The sequence below is a fragment of the Balearica regulorum genome, chromosome 3, assembly GCF_011004875.1.
Source record: "Balearica regulorum gibbericeps isolate bBalReg1 chromosome 3, bBalReg1.pri, whole genome shotgun sequence".
Taxonomy (NCBI): Eukaryota; Metazoa; Chordata; class Aves; order Gruiformes; family Gruidae; genus Balearica; species Balearica regulorum.
In genome coordinates this window covers 26,509,701-26,534,308 of record NC_046186.1, presented here as the reverse complement: position 1 = coordinate 26,534,308, position 24,608 = coordinate 26,509,701, and the positions used below count along the sequence as shown (strand labels likewise).

The following is a 24,608-nucleotide window of genomic DNA, read 5'->3' as shown; positions in this document are numbered from 1 at the left end:
CAGGAAGAAGCGGGGAGGCCACCTCTTGTCCTCAGCAGCCTTGCAGCACGTGCCGACCAGAGGATAGAGATGCGCAGGGTTTGCTGCAGGGTGAGAGCACCGGTTAGGCACACGAGGCCAAAGTGGCCACCTTTCTTACCGTGGCAAGGTGTGCTTTCCTTTTAGCAAGGCTGCTTGTCAGCCATCTGCGTCAGTAATTTGACCTGATGTGTATTTTGCTGCTTGCTAGGGAGCCTAGTTAAAATTAGAGAAAAACGAATTCTAAAGAGCTTGGCAAAATGATGAATTATGAATGTTGGGTGAAACACCACATATTTGGTTTTCGGACTCTTGAAGCTCTGCCATGTGCGCTGATGCTTTTCTTTCAACTTTATTGTGGATAGAAAACATCTGAGAAGTCTGTGAGTGATGAGCTGAAGTTAAATGTAAAAATGTGTGAACTCTGAATTTGTTTCTGTCTTTCTAGCTGTAAGCTAAATCTTTTGATGAACTAAATTAAATTCTTTAAGTATGCACATTCAGTCAGTCCCCCTGTTGGCAAGACACTGGGTTACTTGGAATTGTTGGCAACTGTCTGAAGTTTTTGGGGTTTTTCTTTTCTCGTCAAAATTAATGGCAGATCTTCTGTGTGTTAAGACAGCTTTGAAGATTAGTCAATGTTTCTGGAGGCAAGAGTAGTTGTTTCTAAAGCTGGGTGCATAAATGCAATCTATTCACTACTGCACTTGGATTATGAAACATTTTGATTTCTTTGGCTTTGCCTCCTTAGCTTAATGTTTCTTTACATTTTTGGCTTATTTTCTTTTGTGAAACTTGTAATACGATTTATAGAGAAGCACAGTCTTCACACTACCAGCTCATTGCAGTTACATTTGGAGAGGGATTTTTAAGATGAGAGGCTAATCACAGTAATGTATTCATGTAATGGTGGAAAAACGTTCAACGTTGGGGTCTCTTGATGGCAGCTGCAGTTCTTTTGCCCTGTCTTCTGCTGCCAGCCCATGTGGGCAGTGTGGTAGGAGGTCAGGCATGCGGTGGGCTTGATGCCCATTCACACATCTGTCTGTATGACCCTGAGAACTGTGCGCTTGCATACCTCCTCTAGTTTAGGCTGGGTCTGAGTGAGGATGATGCTTTTCCAAAGCAGGAGGAGATAATGTTGAATGCAGTAGAAAACTGGAAGGTGTGAGAGAAGTCACTTTGTATTGCCAATAATCATAGGTCAGGTGTCACTGGGGAGACTGGTACCATATAACAAGTAAATCAGTGCTAGAGTGCGTTCTGGTTGACTATAGTCTGTAGTTATCTCAAGTAGATTATTGTGGCATAATACATGCAAACCACAAACTGTGCCACACAAAGAAATACTGTCTTGCACAGAAACTAGAAATCATTGTTTTTCTTCAGGGGATTAAAATTTGGTCTTAAAAAATAAAGAGAACATGTATAATTGCTGAATGAGTCTCTCCAGAGTTTGCATCTAATCAGATTCTGTAGAGTTACGAACACTCTTGGATAATGCTGCTTGTGATTTAATTGCAAATCCCAACAGAGGATTACATTCGTTGTCACGGTAGCTAGCAATAACTTCCACGAACACTGAAGCAACCAAAGAACATGAAGCCCACAAATCTACTTACAGTGTGCTGGAAAATCCTGCACAAGTTCCCTGTGTTTTGGCAAGCTGCTTTCGTATACACATCAGATTTCTGTACAAAATAGAAGCTGCCATGAGTTGGTATGCTGCAGCTTTAACGTCAGCATCTTGCATGAATCTGAACTAGGCTGGAGCAGTGGTGTGTGGTAAGTACCAGTGGATGTGTGTTTTGGCAGTGTCAGAAAACAAAACTGAGGAGCATGGTGCAAAACCTCTGACAAGTTCTAGGCTGTGGAACTGCAGCCCGAATTTTTAACTACAAGTTGATGTTTGTGTTAGTGACAGTCTCAAGGCAGCGGTTTGAGAGCCTCTAACAAAAGGCACTGTGTATCACCACTGATCCAGCTGGGGATTTTCAAAGCCAGTACTCTTGTGATGCATTTCCAGGTATGACTTCTGCTTTTAGGCAGTACATTGCACTTGGGGGTTGTTCTGTCTTTCACGCTTCCCAGAACAGCACAAAGCATTCCCTGCCAAATAGGTATCAGGAAATAGATTGTATCAGTAAGTATGGAAGGGCTATAGGGTCCAGGCAGCTGTTCTGTTGCTATACTGGGTAGCGCTCTAAAAGTCTTTACAGGAGCTTTGATAGCAAGTACGCATGAAGATTAGAAAGTCTGACATGAGGGTGTTCCAGGTTTGGCTGCTTTCAGATAATCTCTGTTAGGGAAACAATATTCTCCAGCACTGGGACACAGCACCGCTGTCGTTAGTGACTCGTTGGATTGAGTGTGGGTTGCCCTGTGGGGTAGGGAGGGACAGGGGTGAGGAGACAGAGGTCCAGGGGCGAGGTATGCTGCTGGGCAGGAGGGGAAGAAAAGGTGGCAGCAAAGCTGAATCAAGAATGGATGCAAATCCCCGTGCTGTACCAAGAGCTGGAGTGCATTAACAGCAGGATTGATGCTGTCTGTAACAACCATGGGCTTTCTGTAGTGTAAATGAGGCTCTGTTGTGCTAGTCTTAAATAGCTCCAACAAGTGATGGGTGTAAATGTGTGTCTTGTTTGTACAATGACTCTTTTTTGTTTGGTTTGGTTCTTGTCAGCAGTGGAGACGATAACTCATAGGATGACAGAGATTTGTGGGTAATAGCTTGCATGGGGTTTCAAATTATTTTGTCTGAATTATGTGGAGGGAAATAGAAATTCAGGAATCGTCTTGCAAAATAGCCACAATTAGAAATGGAGGGGGAAAAGTTTCAAGGCCAATTTCAAGGGATTTCAGTTCTTTATTCAAGATGAAATAAGCTTGCAGCCATGGCCTCTGGTATATTCATAGCTAGTGATGGTTTTTAAGCTTCTGTAGAGGTGAAGTTCAGTCTGACATCCCTTTTTTTTTTCCCCTTTATGCTTGAAATTATGTGCCAGAACGTTTGTGTGTGAACAAAATCTTACCTTTTAATTGTTTGGTTTGTTTTTATTATTTACAAGGTGGAATATATGTTAGTAAAATTTGACCATGAGAATAAGAAAGTGCGCTTGGTGCTCTGCGGTGAGGAAGTTCTTCAAACACTGCAAGACAAGGGGGAGAAGGTAAACCCCAAGTGAGTAGCTGTTTCCTGTTTCTGTTTTTTCTCTCCTGTTATGATACTGTACAGAATTTTGTAGACCTGGCTTAAATTTCAAGTCTGTTATCAGTAAAACTAAGCCACAGATACCGATATTTTCAGATAAATGTGGGGTGCAGGAAGTGAAAGATTTCTAACATGCTTGCAGGTATTCTGTGTACCTTCTACGTTACACCTTGAAAAAAAGGAGGATGTTAACAGTGAGCCCACAGAAGTTGCAGTTTGGGTATTTGTTTTGTCTTGCTCTGGTTTTTGTGTCTGTGTGTACACAGTAATAGTGTACGAGACCTTTCCTGCCCTGTAAAGCGCATGTGTGTGCACTTACCCCTGTATCCCTGACTACAGGAGCCAGTGAGAGCTGTATAGGGAAGCCTGTTTGTCAGAACACTCTCCCACTTTTGACAGGATTAGGAAGGTAGATGTAAGGACAGCAGAGCAGTTCTTCCCCATCATCTCCCATGGAGTTTTCAGGAATAATTAGATTATATCCCTATTTCAGCTAGCCAGACAACTGTGAATTACCTTCTAACTGATGGCAGCAGAGAGATGAGACCAGAGACACCAAAGTGTTTTGGCTGAAGAGAGCCAAAAGCAGGTCACATCTTACAGAAGGGTAGATAAATTCTGCTGTAGCAATGAAAGGCTTTTGTGCCCTGGGCCTGTCTGCTTCTTTCTACGTACCTTAACCATCCAGTAAGGCTTCCCTGTCTGTCTTTCTCGGTAGAGGGATTATTGAAAGCATGCAAGAAGGAATCCCTTTGCTTTTGGGCTCAAAACCGCTCCTGCCACAAGAGCAGTAAGGGACATGTGGCTCTGCTTGTGGTAGTGTGTTCCGTAGAGGTGGAATGGCTTCACAAGGGGATGGGAAGGGGTTACTTTTCAAAGGTGACTAGGTGCCCTCAAACTTCATTTCCTAACCTCATCAATTTGTGCAACAGGACGGCAGAAAGAAGAAATTGAGCATAACTTTTGCCTTGCCTTGTATTGTGGAAGCAGTTGGATGTTCTGTATTTTCCAGTTTCAATTAAAACCCCAAGAAACAAAACTTGAGACAGATGCTAAAGGTGATTGAAATTTGACATGGGCAAATGCAGCTTATTGCACTATACATCAACACTTCCTGCTGCCAAGCTGTGCCTTAATTTCTTTTCACTGCCTCACCTGGTAATGAGGTACACTGTTACTCTATCGAATAATCAAATTTAGGAGATTTTTCTGGCAAGTTGCATTTGTTTCTGAAATTCTCGCAAGTAATCCATCTTTTTTGAAGTTGCAGAAATATGTAAATGAAGCTATTCTTTTATTACAGCCACCCAACACTCTGGCGACCAGAATATGGAAGTTACATGATTGAAGGGACACCTGGGCAGCCGTATGGGGGAACCATGTCTGAATTCAACACAGTGCAAGACAACATGAGGAAAAGAAGGCAAGAGGCTGCTTCTGTGCTCAAAGAAAATGAGGCTGTTTGCACTGTGACATCATTTCCAAGGTGAGATGGTTGTTGAAGTGTAATGCCACATTTTCCATTCCCCTTATATGCTTTTTCTCCTTATTGCATATAGCTAAACTGTACAATGAAACCAAGCAAAACATGATTTAATTAAGGTACTTAATGTTGCAGTCACTTTTCCTAAAATTTGTATTGCAGTGAGACAAACAAGCACCTCTTGTATTTAAGTTACTTGTAATCTGTGATGATTTTGTATTAGGAGAGAATACCTGACTCTTCATAACAGAAAGTATTGTATATAAAGTAGTCTGCCATCTTGAGTTGATATGGCAAATCATATATAAAAGGTTTCTCTTTCCTGATTTTGCAACCTTTGATCTTTATAAATAGCAGTTGTGTAAAACATGGTTAACCTCATTATTTTTTTTAACACTACCTTTTCATTAAAGCACATGCAAACTTCTTTTGGTGGCTTGGTGCACACGGTAGAACAGGAATGTGGTTATCCTTACAAAATTAAGACTTAAAACCTCAATAACACTGTACTTATTGAATCTAGAAAGGAGAGCACCTCTCCTGGGTTGATAACACCCTTGCAAAGGGTAGATTTCCTCCTTTTTATTGTTGTAAAGAGATTATTGAAGAAAGGAAATTCAGGATGTACTTTGTGACCTTACTTTCAAACATAACTCTAGGCAGGGATTTATTACGTTCGTTCTAACAGGCCTGGTCAGTCAAGTGAATGAAGATAGTTATGCTTAAAGTAAAAAAAAAAAAATCTGCTCTGCAGTAGAAGAGAAGTAGCTGGCCTTACTGGCTTGTTGCTTGTACACTACAGAATGCAGTGGCCCTCAATTCTTGTCTAGAGCAAGAATGGTACAAAATGTGACTTAGCAGCAAAGTTCAGGTACCAAAATGCCTGCATTATGCCCCATGAATGCTATTTTAAGAACGCTCTGACAAAATATGCTTCCTCTTTGTGGGAGTTATATGAGATATCTCTAAAGTAATAAGAACTTATTTAAAGTCCAGTGGTTAAGTAGTTCTCAGTGTGTTACAGAATTGGGATTTTTTTTGCACTGCAACCTCACAAATAGATTGTCATTTAATAAATTTTGTGTACAAACATTTCAGACCTAATCTTGCAAGGAAGAAAGGGAGCGGAGGAGTTCATCACTTTGTAGATACAGATAAATACTTTTTACATCATTGTATGAGCAATACAGCACTACTGTATTTAGATTTACTTTTTACAGCATTCTATGAGCAATGAACTTCAGTGAAAGCCAGTAAATAATAAAATGTAGTTTATTACTTATCAATCATCCCAAACATAGTTTCATCCTTCAGAAATTGCTCTCCCTAGGCTATCTAGTTTCTGATTTCTGCCTTTTGCTATCTTGCCATTCAAGTACCTGTTGGTATGACTGGAGTCTTGCTAACATATTTCTGAGGTTTTGTGAGTTTGGAGTTCTTTGCTACATTCTCTCTACAGTAACATGTACATATGCCTGTGCGTGTCTGTGCATATACATGTGTGTATAACTAAAAAAAAATTTCTGCATCTGAAAAGACAAAAAAAAATTGTTAGAGTGCTGACAGAAGAAAGGTAGAGTAGTAGGCTTATTCAAATTAAAATAACTCAGTTAAAAATGAACAAACATGAAAATGCTTAAATATTCAAAAATACTAGCTTAGAAGCTAAACGAGCATCTCTAGTTCTTAAATTTGTGAGCCCTCACTACTGGACCAGAAAGCTGTTTTCTTTCTTGAGGACTGCAGTGATGCAGTTTACAACATTGCACTTAAGTGATGAAGTTGAGTTTACACATTTTAGGACAATTTGTATATTCAAACCAGGAAGAAACCCATAGTGAAATACATGTTGAGCATAAATAATATTCCCAGAAATGTGAGTGCTTACTGGTATTTTGAAAAGCTTGCTGCTTGTATCAACTAACCCTTTTTATACATCCAAATACTAGACCCTCTCAAGATAGCTCAATCTTTTCCCTTTATACTGTGCAGCATGGATAAATTAATCTTCTGCAACTTTACCTCCAACTTGTCAAATGCCCCTTTGTCTCAGTTGTACTGAAAACCTACTTATTCTTGCTTCAGATGACTCTTAAACTTAGAATGAGGGTTCCAAAGGGGAGAGTTGTATTCTGACTTACTTGCATGCCTCTCAGCATTTTACACCTAATAGCTGTATCTTTTTTCTTTGCTTATTACATTTATCTCATTTATGGTTCTTTTCAGAGTTCTAAAATAGCAAACTGCTGTGACACTTGGGATGTGTGTATCACTTGAAACTACCTCTAATTCTTAGGGTTGGTTAGGTACATCTTTTTAACAGGGGTAGATTGTTGGGAGCAGAGCTGGATAAATCTTGGGTGGTCAATGTTAACCTGTACTCTCTAGAGAAACTGTTTTAAGTCACAGAATGCAACTGCCTGTCAGTATTAATCATAGAATCGTTTTGGTTGGAAAAGACCTTTCAGATCTTCAAGCCCAACGGTTAACCTAACACTGCCAAGTCCACCACTAACCCATGTCCCTAAGCACCACATCTACAGGTCTTTTAAATACCTCCAGGGATGGTGACTCAACCACTTCCCTGGGCAGCCTGTTCCAGTGCTTGACAACTCTTTTGGCAAATAAATTTTTCTTAATATCCAATCTAATGACAGGTGCTAACATTCTAAAATGTGTGTGTACTCTGCATAACACTGAAGTTTCTTGCTTCAGCCACTGAAAAGGTCCATGTTTACTGTCTAATAATAGTGTGGGTTTTAAATAAATAAAAGGTCTGTTTTAATCACCACAAGGCTGGTTGTTGGTAAGCAGCTGATGTTTGAACAGCAACTTTTTTAAGACCTCTTTCTGGCAATTCCACATGCATAGACAGCAGTCTTAAAAAGCGCTTCAGAAATACTCATGGTAGATGCAAGTTTTTAAAAAAATCTCTTTATTCTTTTGTCTACTAGAATCCCATCTTCAATCATCTGATTGTTTTAAAATCACAGTCTGTTTTCATTACAGCTTGGATCTCTCTTATGTTACACAGGTTAGGGTGTCCTGGGTTTACGCTGCCAGAATATAAGCCAACGCCTGTAGAAGGAGGAGCTTCAAAATCCCTCTTTTTTCCAGATGAAGCCATCAATAAACATCCCAGATTTAGGTAAGAGTATTTGGGGAGTGTGAATGAGAAGCTGACTATTTTTCTCTGCTTAAATATTATAGGCATGCCTGCAATTTCTTTACATTACTGGAATAGGGAGGTATGTGACTAGTTGCTGCAGATATCCCAAGGACTTGAACAGAGATGGTTATGATGACAGTATTTTTTGTCAAAGTGACTTAAAGCAAACTGTTAGGTTCAAGTAATTTTATATAGTAGTTAACACCATTATGGGGAAAAAGGTGTTGATTATACTACTGCAAAACTTTTTCCCCTTTAAAATCCCATGGCTAACTGCTTCCATCACAGTTAATCTAGCTCTTGCTCAGATATGTCACAGCAACATCTCAGTTACTCTGAAGCAGAGCATGGCATCAAACTACTTGTATAGTCTGAGAGAGGTTTTTATTGTAAGGTGAAACTGGAGAATGAAAATCATTCTATCTAAAAGCTAAGCATACCTTTTCATTCAGCCTTCTTCTAGTCAGTAGCCTTTTACTTCTGCCTGTTCTGTCAGCATGGTACTGTGAAGTCCATCAAAATAAGACTGACTTTACTGAAGAAAAATTCAGTGTTGTCTGTCATAGTGTGTCTTAAACTAGGAAAAGAAGTGTCCTGAAGGAAAATGCTCAAAATAAATAGAAAATTGACATTCTAAAACTCTGAGAATGTCTGAGAAACTAACTGCAAAAACATTTGTATAAAGAGAAACTGTCAGATATTTCAGCAACCTTTTTTATTGTTGTAGTACACTGACCAGAAACATTCGGCACCGAAGAGGAGAGAAGGTTGTGATAAATGTACCAAGTGAGTAAATTCAATCTATCTATTTTCTTTTTCAAAATAATTGTGCAAGCTAATGCTCTGGGTTACTGAGTACCTGCATTTTTCACACAGTATTTAAAGATAAGAACACGCCATCACCATTTATTGAAACGTTTCCTAATGATGACGGAGAAGCAGCAAAGGCAGCTAAGCCAGAGTATATATACATGGATGCTATGGGTTTTGGAATGGGAAACTGTTGTCTTCAGGTAAAATGCGTCTGCTTTCAAGATGTTACTGAATGTTCCCTAAACACTTCCCTTTTTTTTTTTTTTAGACTTGCCTTGTGTCTAACTTCTCTAGCTTAATTCAACTGATTTGTTTTCAGAGTGGCAAAAGGGGGACTAAAACAACAGATTTAATCTTATACCTGGAGGGTAGTCTTAAAATCCAGGTTTGCTTGCTTTATGTTTATTTTCTGCTAATATTCAAATGTAATTGCATGCCTTGCTGAAAGGGTTTCTTGAACTGGTTAAATCCCATTTGATCAAGGACCTTCTGGAAGTCCAGCACTTTTCAAGAGTAAAAGATCATTTTCCACTGTGGTGGCCTTTCAGGCATGACCAAAAGACACTGTGGGAATAGAAACTGAGCTGTCTTGTAGGAACACATGGGGTTTTTTGGTTATTTATTTTGGGTATTTTACCTCTTCCCCGTTCTTAGAACAACAAAAGCAAGGAATAACAAGGAGTCGTTGGAATAACTTTAAAAATAAGTAGCTTTCCTTCTGTGTAATTTTAGTTTGTTTACAAACAGCATGAACTCCTGTATAAAATTTCTCATTCTTAAATATTTTTAGCTATCTGCTAAGAATTTGTCTTCTCACTGCTTGTACTGTGAACCTACCAAATCCACATGGATAGCTGTCTTCTGTTACTGCATGCTGGGAGACCTTTCTGTTCTGTTTTCTCCTGTTAATGCATGCTCCCTTTTCATTGTTTCCATTCACTTGCCTGAGTTACTACTATCTTACAGTATCCTCCATTTAAATCCAGGTGCTGTATCTTGGGAGTGCTTTAATCCTTTCAAATCTGTTTGCTTTAAATGTTTTTCTCTCACAGTAACTTGATGCTAGGGGCTGATGGCATAGGTAGGAGTGATCTGTTTGATTGTTGATAAAATCTGCCTGTTGCCACTGCTGTCTCGGAAGCAGAGCTAGGAAGAGGCTAGTGTTAAGTCTCTAGAGGATTAAAGGAAATTCTCCAAGCTCTTGTTTGACAGCTGTGGCAGAAATAACCCCATTCAAAGCACTTCCCTTTGAGATTGAGAAAGTACAAAAGCTGAATAAATAAAATGTTCTTGACAGCAGCTAAGTATGATTTCTTGTTTCAGGGAGAATCTGACGAAGTAGTAAAGTGTATGTAATACTGTGTTTTTACAAGGTGTTAAGTGTGGTCTATTTTGTACCATCTATTTTTTTTTTAAGACCAGTGAAAGAAATACAGCCTTACCATTCAGTAATTGTATGAACTTGTTTAAAAATACATTTTTACAGAATACCATTTTACTATTCCCCATTCTTGTAGTCAGTGGTCAAATTCAAATTCGGTAACCTTGTTATCCTCACAGGGAGAATGAAAACAAGGCTAGTGGGTGCTATAAGCAGCTGCTGATGTATCAGCTTATAATTCTTGATAACCAACTAGAAGAAAATGTATTCCCCACCTATTTTCTGTAAGGTAGTTCACAATATGCATACTTACTTTTTTCTTTTTTCTTTTTTCTTCCTCCCCTCACTATGCACCAAGCTACAACTTGGCTTGATATATTTCCAAAGTTAAAAATAATGTCCTGATGAGCTCGGCTGGGACAGCCCGCAGTGGGGCAAGGCCAACCATTGCGCTCCTGCCACTTTTGAGGCTTCACGTCCCTGTGGTGGCTGAGCCCTGTGCTCGTGGCTGCCACTTTCTGCAGTCCTTGCGGTGCCTGCGGCTCTCCTCTGGAGAAGACTGCCATGCTCTTTTCCTCTGTACTGGGATGCCTGGCTAGAAACCAGGTGGAATCCCAGTTTTGTTGTGATTTGGAATAAATGTAAAAGGGAAGGGGAGGCGGATGTGGCTGTGTCAGAGGAAAGAGCGTAGGGTGTCCTGTTCCTCCCCGTCCCAAAGCAAGCTCCCTAGTGCTGGAAGTCCAAAATTAGTGATTGGAAGTCATGCTTGGCTGCTTCCTCACAAGAGAATTAAATAGTCTTTTCAGAGTGTGGGTTTGGGGTGTTTTTTCTGATAGCAGAGTTTTTTGGGGGTTTGGGTGGGTTTTTTGTTGATTAATTATTTTAAGCTTACTTGGGATCAGGCTTCAGCAGCAGCCTGAGAAGAACCTGTATATTTTGTGGGACTCTTAAATGTAATCTGTAGAAGAGGAAACTCTGTGTTCTGCTGGCATTCTTCAGGACAGCAAGCAGTGATGGTGATTTAGAGCTGAAGCCTGCTCTACAATGTTATGATAGTGGTACAGGGGTACACTCCCATCTAAGTTATCCTCTGAATGAATATGTAAACTACAAAGAAGGAGAAAGAGGCTTTTAATCTGTTTAGCATCTTAACAGTTTTGAGGTGATTGATCCTCCTCTGCATTTTTAAAATGCATAAAGTGTCAGTTTGGGAAGTCTGGAGGGCAAGGTCTGCTCTGAGAAATGTCTCGTGTTTGACACTGAGCAAATTTCACCATAAGTTTCAAAAGAACTTCTATTTTCCAGTGGCTTATGTGTGGTAGGGCTTCCAGATCATTAATTGCTTCTGCAAATGACATTTCTTTTCTGTCTCTTGCTGTGTCTTGGCCTTTAATACAGGCAAAACTGGACTTTTTTTTTTTAAATAAAGTTACAGTAGTCATGAAGATAATTATTTTTCAGTTTCGCAGGATCAAACAAAGGTGTCTTGAAATGTTCTTTAAAACAGGATTAGCTGCCACATAAAACAAATGTTAAATCTACAATAGTTTCTGATTGTTGTTCTAAGTAAGTAGGTTCCTGGCTTATTTCCTGAAGGTGCATTACCAACCTATGTGCACTGTAGATGTTAACTCAGTTTTCTTTTGGTTCTGTCAAGTGTTTGTATATTTAGCCTCACAGCCAAAGCCTTGTGGTCTAAAATCTTTTAATGAACATGGAAATGGTATGAAAAGAAGCTTGTGATAGAAATGTTGCTGATGGATGGGGCGAAAGTTTGTCCAAGAATTGGGGGGTGGAGAGGCAACCCACACAAAAAAAACCTCACCTAAAATCAGCCAAACAAACACCCCTTAATTCTTGGTATTTAAATTGTTTTATTATATAATTGATTCTAAATCTAGGAAGACTGTGCTTATGCTATGATTATAGAAAATGTGATAGCAATTGTATTTCTTCCAACAGGTAACATTCCAGGCTTGTAGCATTTCTGAAGCAAGGTATCTCTATGATCAGCTAGCCACGATCTGTCCCATTGTAGTAAGTAATGGACTTCTACCACATCAGTTCTTTGTGCAAAAGCATCTACATGTAAAAAAAAAAAAAAAACCCAAAAAAATCTAAATAGGAAAAAAAAAACCAAAACAACCTTGAATGCTACTCACAAATTTGGTACTCTGGGAGAAATGTCAGCCTGCTGATAGGTTGTAACATGAGAAATGTGATTTATTTAATGTCTAAATGACACCACAAAACAGATGATGTCTGTTTCTTTTCCTCTGCCCTCCTTCCCACATGCATGAGACTTACATTGAATAGTTCTAGAAATACATTTGGGGCAATCTTTCACACAAACAAGACAAGCTCACTCCTTAAAAGAGTTTTTAATTTTTTAACTCTGGTCTGATGTTACAGAGGGTTTCAGCTTAAGTTGTTTAAAACTGTCCCTTTTGTAAACATGTGATTGTAAACAGGTGTTTATAACAGATGTTATAAAAATAAAGTTTTGGTCTGGTCTAGGTGTTAAGCAGATCCTGCTCCCAGTGAAGTGTGTTCCAGCTGTGTTGCTAAGGTGCTTGGCCAAACAAAAATAAACAAAATGATTGCCAAGTGGAGTTTGGGAGTGGGCGAGCAGAATACTTGCTGCTTTGTCACGAAGCTGCTTCTGCCTGTATCATCTTTGTGTTCCTTAAATGCTGATCTGTAGAGGTAATAAATTTGGAGAGTGTCAGATGCTGCTTCAATAATGCTCAGCCTTCATCAAGGCATTTGCTGGAGATAGCAGTTGAGAGATTTGTGGTTGTATGGGCTTTGTCTGTATGTTAAACTGAAATACATACTTCAGTTACTTTTTGGACCAGCAAGTTTCCCTTTCCAAGTGGGGTTGTATTTTGTCTTTGGTTCCTTGGCTTGTCCTTTGTTTTCATATCGGGCTGTTTTATTTTAGATGGCGTTGAGTGCTGCATCTCCGTTCTACAGAGGCTACGTGTCTGATATTGACTGTCGCTGGGGAGTAATCTCTGCATCTGTAGATGATCGAACGCGAGAAGAGAGGGGGCTAGAGGTAAGCAATGTTAGGTAGTAGATGTCTGATTTTTTCAGGCAAAAAAAAGTTAAATCTTCTTTAGTATCAAATTCTCCTTGTGCTCATCAGAATCCCTAACAAGGGAACATGGCAGTCTTTGCAGTAAATATAGGAGAGATGGTGTAAACATTTGCCTTGGTTGTACAGTTTACGTTAGCAAATATGTATTTTTAGTTAGGTATGGAGTCCCAGTACAACTCTACTCACTCCTCTGCAGCTGAAAAGGTTCCCCTGTGATGAAACTTTCCAATCTGTGCTTGAGCCTGTAAAGCAAAAATTGATTTGGATGAAATAGCAGGTGCTGCTGAGTAATCCAGTAGTATAAACCAGAACTGTGTGAAGAGAGCCAGTTGTCAGAAAGTGAACTTAAGGAGTTTCTCTAAGCAGGAATTGATATTCAAGGCATGTACAAAAGTACAGGAAAAAAAATTTAAATCTACTTGAAATATTTCTTGAGCTACCCGTTTTAAAAGTATCTCTGACAATGTGTGCATAATGAAACAGTATTGGTATGCGTTTTAATAGGTATACTAATGCTTTCCAGGTACTTGAGTAATGGTATATTACATCAGGAAAATGTTTCCACTCTTAGAGAATTCTAGTTAATGTGTGATGACTGTTTTTATCGCTCAGGTACATACATCTACAAACAAAGTAATCATAATTCCAGGATCGCTTTCTATTAAGCCTATTTAAGACTTGCACTTTGAATAATTTTAATTGAGGCTGTAGGGTTTTTTAAACAGGATAATAATTCTCACGTGAGTGTCATTAGTGAGCAAAACATAGGTAACATTGTTAACAAGCTGTTAAAATATTGTATTCTTAAATTATATAGCCACTGAAGAACAACCATTATAGAATCAGTAAATCCAGATATGATTCCATAGACAGTTATCTATCTGAATGTGGTGAGAAATACAATGACATTGATTTGACAATAGACAAAGAGATCTACGAGCACCTAATAAAGGAAGGTAAGTGTTTGCTTCATTATGAGCAGGTTAAGAATTATGCTTGCAGTATGTGAGGATATTTTACGTTTTCATTCTTGTTTGTTTCAATCATTCTGCATCCTTTGGAGTGACTCCTACTGAGGAAGTATCTGTGTAGCATGATCTTGAGGGTTTTAAAAAGTATTCATTTGTTGTGGAAACTATCCCTGATTCCAACTTGAGAATCTCAGTGTTTGACGCATTAATGTTTTATCTTTGTGGAGAGAGCAGAACTGCTTTATGAAACATGCACGGAAGTGCATCAGAAAACAGGAAGAATGGCAGCCACACCAATATTTAGCTGCCATTTCCAACCAAGAATCTGTTGGTTTGTTTTAATTTTCTCTTAAATCGCTTCCTTCCTTCCCAAAGTCATCATTTAAACTTTAACAGGATGTGGTGGGTTGAGGTAGCATTGCAGTTGAATGTTTTCAGTCTTGTAAAACACTGTTTCCTATCGCTTTGCTACATCTGAACTGTTTGTTTGAATTTTCGTTTTGTAGGTATCGACCACCTTTTGGCACAGCATATTGCACACTTATTCATTCGAGACCCATTGACTTTGTTTGAGGAGAAAATACATCTAGATGATGCAAATGAATCTGACCATTTTGAGGTTGTGGCTGATTTAGAGCAATTTAATAAATATATACATAAAATTGCTTATTCCTTATAGTACTGCTTAATTGGAGGATGACTACATTAGCTAAGATTTATTTTTTTCCTGAATTTTTCGCTTGAACTAGTTCTTTGGCATATGATTTTGCAGGTATAAGCACACTTGTTTCATCATTTATTTAGGAGACGGTAGTGGCTTATACTTTAAACACAATAAAATATAAAGGACCCAAACTATAGCTATGTATATAAGTGTTATGGGGAACTGTATTTTTATGGCTTCCTAAAAACTGTTTTGCATGCAAAACTGTTTTGCATTACATTTATATATAAATGTCTCTACCACAGCTATTATTGCATAAGGCTGTAAAAATATTAGATATTTTAAGTTTGGGATGCATCAACCCCTCATTAAAAAAAAGTCAGCTGAATCTCAGCCCCCTAGTATCTTATGCTATTTTGTTTGAAGATTACATATAAGAAGGTGTAACGTTTGCTCGTAGGGTGGGTAGTTAGACTGTGGTTTTTAAGAAGTAATGCCACTTAGTTTGTAAGTGCTTCTCTAACTTGATGGACTGTTCCAGGGAAAATATTAGTTAGCTGCTTATTTTCCTTTGATTATATTATAGAATGATGCATATCTTGATTGTGACAGATTATTTCATGTTCTTTGCAGAATATTCAGTCTACAAACTGGCAGACAATGAGGTTTAAGCCTCCTCCTCCGAATTCAGATATTGGATGGAGAGTGGAATTCAGACCTATGGAGGTAAGGAAGGCGTCAGTATGCACAGAGGCATGTTTCCCTTTAAGTGGAAAAGTACCAGGCATTCTGCCATCCAGTATCAACCCCTTATTACTTATGCTGTGTTTTCTCCCCTCTGAATTGCTAGATGCAAGTGAAGTGGACAGCAGTGTTTAATCAGACGTGGACTGTGGGAATGTAACTGACAGGAGAATCCACTGCAGCACAGCAAAGCATGCTAATGGATTTGGGGTGATGGGGAAAGGAATTAGACTTGTATTAAAGCAACAGTAAACAAAGCCCCATTTAGCTTCTGGGGACTATATTTCTCCAGTACTTTTCCTGGTAGCAAACAATTCCACTGTCACTTGTTTTGTTTTTCACAAGTGCTTTTATTTTATAGTTGTCTATTTCTGAGCTCTCTGAATTTAATCCCTTTAAAGTAGAAATTTAAAAGCTGTTACACACTTGTAATTAGACGGAGAGCCTGAAGGTGCAGGTTATTAGATAGTATTTTGAAATGCAAGTGTGTTTTGGCATTGGATTAAAGGGTAGCTTGTTGAAGCGTGTGCATGTACTGTGCATTCAAAGTCACTGCTGATGATTCCAGCTCGTGCATCACCATCTCTGTTAGTAGAGTGTGTATGAATACAAGTACCAACATGAGCATCTAAGTCAAAATGTTTTATACTCTCCCAGATATTTATCCACTTCCATGAGTGTGTTCCCACTAAAGTAATTTAATCCTTTCATGCCTAGGTCCAGTTAACAGACTTTGAAAACTCTGCATATGTTGTGTTCGTGGTATTGTTAACCAGAGTGATTCTGTCGTATAAACTGGACTTTCTCATTCCTTTGTCCAAGGTAGGTGTGAAAGATCAGATCTAATTAGACCTGCAATGTATTTACATCAAGTCTGATTATTTTTTTATTCTCTGCAAGCTAGGAACTAATATTTATACACTTAGAGTTCAGTCAGTTTGCATCTGTACCAGTACTTTGAATCAATTTCAACTCTACAGTATTCAACAAATATTTTACTGCTGTTTCATGGAACTAAGCTTATAAACAAATACTGTGGGAATTTCTGTGGTGTCTAATGGTGTCTGACTACTGCAGAAATGTCACAAAATTGGTTTAAGACTGGGAAAGGGCATGTTTCCACCATTTTACTTGTGAGGAAAATAACCTGTAGAGGTCAGAATAAAAATTTTAGGCATTTATTTTATCATGACTGTTGCCTGTGTGTCATGTTCTTGTTCTGTATTTTGTTTGTACTTGTTGGAGAGGGAAAAGGAGGAGTTCAGTGTGCTTAGTGTTGCACAGTATGTGAATGAAAACAAATACTGCTGATTCTGGTCGCAACTGTGACTTCTGTTTAGACAGACCAGCCGTGCAAAACGTGCTTTTTATCTCTTTTTATCTTTTCCTCAATTGCTGAACTGTTTTGGGTGAAAACTGTCCTTGCACATTTTCCTCAGGCACCTGACAAGAAAGTTTCTTCTCAAATGGTCTTGTAGCACAGCAGGCTTGACAGGCTATATACTAGAAAATGCTGCCAGCACTGGCTACAGTATAGCAGTAGTATCCTGCTGCTTTTCTTAGTGTTTTTAATTAAAATGTAGAAAAATACTGAAGTTCTAACTTAATAGTAATCATACCATACGGTTGGTATGATTTTTTAAGAGGAATTTTCTTTCTGATGTCAGAGAGTCCAGATTCTAGAAATGATGCAGTAACTCAAAAGCACAGAAAGATTTGAAAAACAGATTGGGTGTCAAAAGAACCTGAACAGAGTTGGGGGGCTGAGGTGGGGCATAGAATTGCTTGAGCTTGCCAAGCAATTTGAGAGGTAATGCAACACAGAATTGCACAACCATTGCTAAGCTTGCCTCTTTCAGGTAAAATAATACAGGTTTATGGGGCTAATCTCACACTAATCTTTGCTGTCTGAGTGCGGTAGTGCTCCTGTCAGCTAGGACTGGAGTTCTTTTAAACTTTGAAAACAGCCTGTTGTGTAAATAAGTTTCATAATATAAAATGAATGAAAGCAGACTTCTGAAAACAAAGCTTTGAAAGGTAAGAAGTGAAGATTTTTGCATTGCCCTTAGTTAAAGGTCAGACAAAGAATGTGACAAGTCATATCCCTTCTTCTGATGACAGTACAGTAAAGGTAATATCTCAAAGTTGCGTGATGTTAATTCCCTGACAACATACCAACCAAAGAATTTGGACAAAGTCTTCCATCCAGAAAAACAGAGCAATGCTTATGTCATTTGCAGAGCATATAAGCAGTGCTTTGTAGTTTGTAGACGTTGAAGCCTGCAATTTAGAACTTCCTTACTAGCAGACTAAGTTTATCTAACAGCAGTTTGAGTATGGAATAGATACAGTTCCCATACAAAGTTACTGGAATTCTGTTTCTGAAAGTGGTAACTCTTCTAAAGACTTCAATGATTTTGTTAGTAGAAGCAGCAACCTATGGCTAGGGAAAGAGCAATTTTCTCCTTCTGTACTCATTTAAATTGCATCTAAATATGCAAAGAAGTGTGCCAGATGGGATGCAACCTGTTAATCATAGCTGTTCCTGTGTTTTCATCCAAATTTAAAAGATTAGAGTAGCACATTCTAACATAATAGTATTACCTGTTTTGCTGGAGACCTAATTTCATAGAACATCATCTCTTTGCGGTTTTGCCAAGGACCTCTGAAGAATGAAACAAAACTTGTCTCCACAGCTTGGCCTTGTGTGATGAAATAAGCTAATTTCAGCTAATGAGACCAAAATGTGAGAGTTTGAATCCAATTTTCTAAAATGTCACAAATCTCTGAAAAACTTTTTTGCCAGGTGGATGAAAACATGAAGATGGCCCAGAAAAGAGATGCTGTCCGGCAGGGAATGTTTTACTTCAGAAAAGATATTTGCAAAGGTATCACAAGCAGCAATCTGATTAACACTGTTGTGGATGTTTATTGCATCTCTTGCCTTCTAACTGCTTCCTTTCCCTTTGTCACCCATGAAGGTGGAAATGCTGTTGTGGATGGATGTGGCTCTGCACAGAACGGGACAGGCACCGATGCAGAAGAGTATACCTTAATGAGCATTGATACAATTATCAATGGGAAGGTCATAGCCTCTTCTACCTGGAACATACAACATCCCCCTCCACTCCACCCTCCTAGAAATCAGATTGAGTGTGTTTTATGCTGACTCTGTTCTCTTACACAGGAAGGAGTCTTTCCTGGTTTGATCCCAATTTTGAATTCCTATCTTGAAAACATGGAAGTGGATGTGGACACGAGGTGCACCATCCTAAACTACCTGAAGCTAATTAAAAAGAGAGCGTCTGGTATGTTTGATGCCTTTGGACATTAATTTTCCTGGCATTTTTCTACTTAAACAGTAATTGGGCTGTTCTCTAGTTCTCAGGAGTAAAGGACTAGAATGTATTTTCCGGCTTAAATCTGGTCCTGTCTAATTCTGATTATAAGTGTTTTGTAATCCATTTTAGAACTTAAATTAGGAGTAATTGATGCAGTTAGACTACTCCTTACACTGTAATTGTATCTCCAAGCCAAGATTTCTTTCAGCACCGCTTAATGCTGTTTTTGCCAGTGTATTGTCTACTTTAGTATATGTGCCAACTACTACAATCCCATTTGCTTGTCACTTCAGCATTGTAAGAGTATGTGAGGCTGTTTCTGATAGCCTGCTGTTACTGGTGTGACTCAGTGTGCTGCTCCAAAGCATTCATAAGTCTAAATTCTGGTATGCTAGAGGGTGGGACCTAGTCTTCAGCACCCTTCTCTAAGCCCTTCTCTAAGTAGCAAAACTGTCAAGGCAGAACAAACCAGGCTCTTCCCCTGTCTTCTCCATGTTGCAGTGTTTTCAAAGGCAGGCAACATAATGACTTTTTATGCTTTTTAAAATGCAGTGTTATAGTGAGTAAAAGATGCGGGCTAAACTTTAATTCAGAGCTGGGCACATAGCAGAGTCTGCAGCAGCTTTATGCCTTTCTATGTGCAAATCCTTTGTATGCCTGCCTTGCTGTAAATTTAGCTAGACAGTTAATTTTAGTCTTACAAGTCAAGGCATCTTTTTTTTCCAATGAAATATATTCACTGGTTTTAAATTAAAATGTTGCATTCCTTTTTTTAATTCTTGAAAATTGCTGTAGAAGCTTCTAGATAAAGACCTTTTTAAAGCAGAGGTGGAAATCAGGACTTTCTTTCACCTGGTAATTCGGTACTTTAGCAGTACTTCAGAATGGGCACAAGTTTTAATTACAGCTTTCACTGTAAATGTTCTTTCCTAAGGCTGGCTTGTTTGTAGGAGGCTTCTGTCCCTCAGGTAACCTAGATGGGGATTTAATGCTTGGCTTAACTGAGGGAGAGAAGAAACACTGGCAGGAAGAAAAAATCTGAGGCACGTGAGCCCTCAAAATAGCAATGCTTTCAAAATATTTCATTGTTTGTTGTTGGGTTTTTTCCCTTCAGAAGGGTGCTGTTGAGGGGGGAAAAAAGTGCGTAAGTCCTATGGAGGTTTTTTCCCCAAGAACTAATGACCTGGGCTCGACCCCCTATTGCAGGTATTCCCTTTCCAAAGAACAACTTTGCTACCTGGTGCAAAGACGTGGGTATAGCAAAAGTCAGCTCGTGTACTTACACAGACCTAAAAGGTGTGAGAGTGAGGTAGGTAGATAGAGTCTAGCGTTTGTATCTTAACTCCCATAAACTGAAGTGATTCTTTTAAATTATGCTTCCTAAGAACCAGAATTCACAGAATAAAAAGCATTAGGGATTGTATTATTGTGCCATGATGTTTCTCAATTGTGAGCTTTGGATTATTCCAGTTTACTCTGAATCTTAAATCAAATGTTCCTGAACTGCAGCCTGTCTAGCATGGGACATGTCCACAAAGAGTGGCCATTTTTCAGATTTCTCTCTTCAAATGGTGGACACAGAGCACTGATGAGTGTTAACCACTAGCACCTTAGCCGCTGTGGCTTTAACCTTGTTCTGCACTGTTCATTTGTGCTTCAGTTGCATCTTTACTTGCTGCACGGCTAGGTATTGCCCTCCTGGTCTCCATCTCACTGCTGTGTGACTGCCAGCACTCAGTGAGACTACAGATTTGCTAGGCAGGCAGCAGCTGCTGACCACCACCACCAAATATTCATGAAAGCGATGTTAAGATAGCAACATCAAGTGACCCTTGTCCTGGCATGCTCTCCTGGTTCCTGGCTGTTGCAGTGTAGGTGCTTTCTCAGCCAAAGGCAGTGCAGTAATCATGGTGCTTGGTGACCATTTGCAAACACAATTTCCATGATTGTTGCCTTGCCCTTCTTGAAGCATGGTCCCCATAAAGTCAAACAATAAGAAATGCCACGATTGTATTAGTGCTTTTTGAAAAAATGTATTTCCTGTAGTTTTACAATGCTCTCAGAAGGCTTATCATGAAATAACTGATATTTCCTGCGTTGTAGGATAATGTTTTAGTCACTTCTCATGAACATTCATGATCTTGCAAACTTCTCAAGTATAGTATTGCTTCCAAACTTGCAATTCCCTTTGTCTTGTCTCTGCTCGCTTGAAAGCTGTCTCACACCTTTTGTCAGTCTGCGGTGCCTTTTCCTGTTACTCGTATGTTATTTGAGCGCTGTGCCCTGTGTTCACGATGAAGGTGCTGCAAATTTACGCCAGTTCAAAGGATGAGGAGTGCTTGGGCTGCCCGACCACTAGGTGTCTGTGGTGGTGTGAGCTGGACTGTGGTCCCACCTCCTCCATGCTCACAGCTTGCAGTGGCTTTTAGTCCAAAAATGTCTCTTTGTGCTCTGCTCATTTCCCAGCCCCACTGATTTTCTTGCAGGCCCCTGGCTTGTTGCTTTGAGAAAGTTTTTGTGTGAGGTTTTTAGTGCCTTCAACAAATAATGCTTCTTGGGTAATTTTTTTTCCTGCCTTTTTTATATAGAACTGTAAACTGGCCTCATTTCTTTAAAACATGATCTCTGGGTTTTGAGGAACACTTATTTCTAATAACAGTATTTATTCTGCTTTTCCTGTACTTTTCACAATTTTTCTGATTTGTGTTTGTGTACCTCTGTTCAGAACCACTGATATGATACCTTAAAACAGTCTTGGATGCTTTTTACTTGTGTGTTATTCCTTGCTTTGCCTAACTTGATTCCTCTTGCTTTTTATAATACTCTTAAACCAAAGATTTGTGTAGTGGAAGCCCTTGACCCTTTCTAATCTTACAAGGATGCTGTGATGTTCCAGTAGCAATGAAAGTTTTGCTAGACTCTTCAAGCTTCCCGTCAGCCTACCCTAATGTCTTACTGTCAGAGTTACCTTAAACTTGTACTAGTTGATGCTTGCTTGCATGTGCTGCATTCAGGAGTTTAAACACTGGTGTCCTGCTGGCCTTCAGCTGCTACTTTATAGGGATGCAGGTCTCCTGCAAGTCGTGTGTGCCATTTGATGACCCTGTATACAAGTGTTAGGGGCCCTTAAGCACCTGCTGACTGCTCTGTGGTCAGCTGAACCCTGCGTAGTAAAGCAGAAGTACTGTGTATGAGCCAGGAGTTGGTATAATCAAGAACCTGCGTTTTTTTTTACTAGGGGAGCTGCCAGAGGTAGAAAGTAGAAGATTAAGTCAAGGTAGACAGAGCAAAGCTAGCAGCCGAGGTGGATGGATCAGCTACAAAATTATTTTATACATATGTAGTTGCTGTAGCGGTGACTGTTGGTTTGTCTCGGGCAGATTCTCTGTTAAATGACATGTTTAAGCCCTCTTGCTATACAGTCTGTTGGTAACACCTGTTCCAGTAGCTACTTCTCTCTGCACTGTCTTGTTACAACAGCTGAAAGTTTGAAGATCGCATGACACAAGGGTTTTGACTATCAGCAATATGTCAGCTTAATTTATTATGCCTGTAGTTTAGCCATATTTTTTAAAAAGTATAGAAATGTGTTTCTCATGAAAGCATGGACTATCCATTAATTGCATATAACACGCATGGAACTTTAGGTATAGTACTGCTAAATTAGATGTATAAACTCTGAAATTTGACTTCCCCTTGCGCACAGGAGAATTAATGACGGTTGCTCGATGGATGAGAGAATTTATTGCACAGCATCCAGACTACAAGCAAGATAGCGTGATAACTGATGAAATGAATTACAGCCTTATTTGGAAATGCAACCAAATCGCACAAGGCCAGGCAGAGTGTCCTGAACTATTGGGGGTAGGATTTAATAAGAAACAAAGTGGAAACAAGACTGACTCTTTGTAATGAATGAATGTTTCTTTAAACAATAGAAAGTTTTAAGCCTTTTAGCAAAGCACTAGCAAAGATACTGTGAATCTGGTACAGTTTCATGGTGTGAAGACCAAAACAGGGATACTGCACTATAAAATGGGCCAATTTGCCTAAATATTCATTTAAGGCATCCTAAAATGGGCATATTCTTATTGTTAAGGTTTATACAATATACATGTAAATAGTAAAATATTTTTATGATTAACATCAATGTATTTTAATAACATTGTATCTAAAGTTATTGTGAATTAGCTTGTAACTTTTTTATGCTTATTCTAGAAAGAAAAAATTGTCCTGAACAGCTTTGTAAATGTAATGGTACTTGTATATTATATGCATTCCAGTTACTGAATGTTTACTGTAATTTTTTTTAACCTGGAATGTGCTAAGTAATGTACCTTATTGTGTGAGGGGAAAAAAAAAATCTTCTGGACCTACCTGAATCACAGATACTTCTTCCTTCCATTTTGGTTTTGAAAGTATGTGAGAACAGATAAATGCATGTGCATCCTATTTGTTAATCTTTACAGCAGTTTCTCAATTGCCACAGGACCTGCGTCCACTCATAAACTGTAAAGCTCAGAGGAACAATCTGTCTTTATTCAGGTAACACAAGTTTGCCTGTCTGCAGGTGCATTGTTACTATTTTTGCCCTCTGAAGTAAATTTGCATGCTATTGCAATTGATTTAACAAAAAAGCAGTAATGGGGGAGAGGTGGTGAAAGAGAGGAGGAAATGAGCTGAACATATAAAGTTGTCTTTACAAAGGAACCAGAGATACCCGCTCTGGACTTCAGCACTCCTTAACTGCTGTTTCTTCCATGTTGCTGCTGTTCCCACAGTCAACAATGACTGCAGCAGAAAACCAAATGCTTGTCCATTCTTCCTAAAGGTTGAGTTTCTCATTTGTCATTCATTATTATAAATATTTTTGTCAGCATGTTTGTTTCCTATAAGGTACTTATGTAGATAGCTGAGGTACCTACATAGCTGTAGGTATGGAGAACTTAATCCCCTCTAGAAAATAGTTATAAAGAAATCACAGAATGCACTAATACTTTGAATTGGGAGCCAGTGCTGGGAGCGACTGTAAAGTATTTAAAATTTAGCCATTGCAACTGTAAATAAAGCAAACTTAAGGGGCCTTTTTGATTTAGCTTCTTAACTGACTTCTAGAAGTGAATTGTGTTATGGGTAGATCATGCAAAGCTTAATGCAAGCATATATAAATACCTAAGGTGTAATGATTTTTTAAAAAAACTAATGGAGAAACTGCAATGGAGAGGTGCACTAAGAAGAAGCGTTTGTGTACTGATATTAGACTTTGTTCTGTGTTCACAGCAGGTGTGCTTTAGAGAATAAACAGAATGCTTTTTTCCTGTGGTGGTGAACTTGTTTTAATCAAGATGTAGGCATTTAGTTTCTGTAATAAGGAAATAAAAATCAAATTTGCAGTATGTTTTGGTCACTTGCATGACTTGAACCCACGTTTTCAGATTCAAAAAAGGAGTTGTGTACCTGGCAAGTACAACTCATCCAGACTCACTGTTCACAGCAAACTTCTTGGGCTTAATGGCAAATTGCCTTTCCTGCGACAGAGAAGTCCCTTGTCATGGTAGCATCTTGCTTGCACAGCATCAGCTTCTGTGCTTGGAAGACCCCTAAAAATTGGAATGCTTTCCTGCCAGCACTGCATCAACATGTGTCCTTTTTCCCTTTAACATTAAATCACCCTTCTGGCCTGTAGTAGGTGAGTACTGTCCTGTATGTG

The 24,608-nt window shown here is 39.0% G+C and overlaps 1 protein-coding gene across 1 annotated transcript in view; it reads left to right on the top strand.

The window, feature by feature from the left end:
- The window catches only part of GCLC (glutamate-cysteine ligase catalytic subunit), a 34,993-nt gene extending 10,773 nt beyond the window's left edge, over positions 1 to 24,220 (top strand). Inside the window, exons 2-16 of the mRNA XM_075747352.1 lie at positions 3,087 to 3,199; positions 4,533 to 4,715; positions 7,747 to 7,860; positions 8,609 to 8,667; positions 8,758 to 8,894; positions 12,038 to 12,112; positions 13,020 to 13,136; positions 13,996 to 14,134; positions 14,656 to 14,768; positions 15,447 to 15,539; positions 16,275 to 16,379; positions 18,364 to 18,445; positions 18,539 to 18,642; positions 18,745 to 18,865; positions 22,605 to 24,220. Of these exons, the coding sequence (XP_075603467.1) occupies positions 3,087 to 3,199; positions 4,533 to 4,715; positions 7,747 to 7,860; positions 8,609 to 8,667; positions 8,758 to 8,894; positions 12,038 to 12,112; positions 13,020 to 13,136; positions 13,996 to 14,134; positions 14,656 to 14,768; positions 15,447 to 15,539; positions 16,275 to 16,379; positions 18,364 to 18,445; positions 18,539 to 18,642; positions 18,745 to 18,865; positions 22,605 to 22,810 (1,761 nt within the window). The 3' untranslated portion in view covers positions 22,811 to 24,220. The remainder of the gene's footprint in view (positions 1 to 3,086; positions 3,200 to 4,532; positions 4,716 to 7,746; positions 7,861 to 8,608; positions 8,668 to 8,757; positions 8,895 to 12,037; positions 12,113 to 13,019; positions 13,137 to 13,995; positions 14,135 to 14,655; positions 14,769 to 15,446; positions 15,540 to 16,274; positions 16,380 to 18,363; positions 18,446 to 18,538; positions 18,643 to 18,744; positions 18,866 to 22,604) is intronic.
- The last annotated feature ends 388 nt before the right edge of the window (positions 24,221 to 24,608 follow it).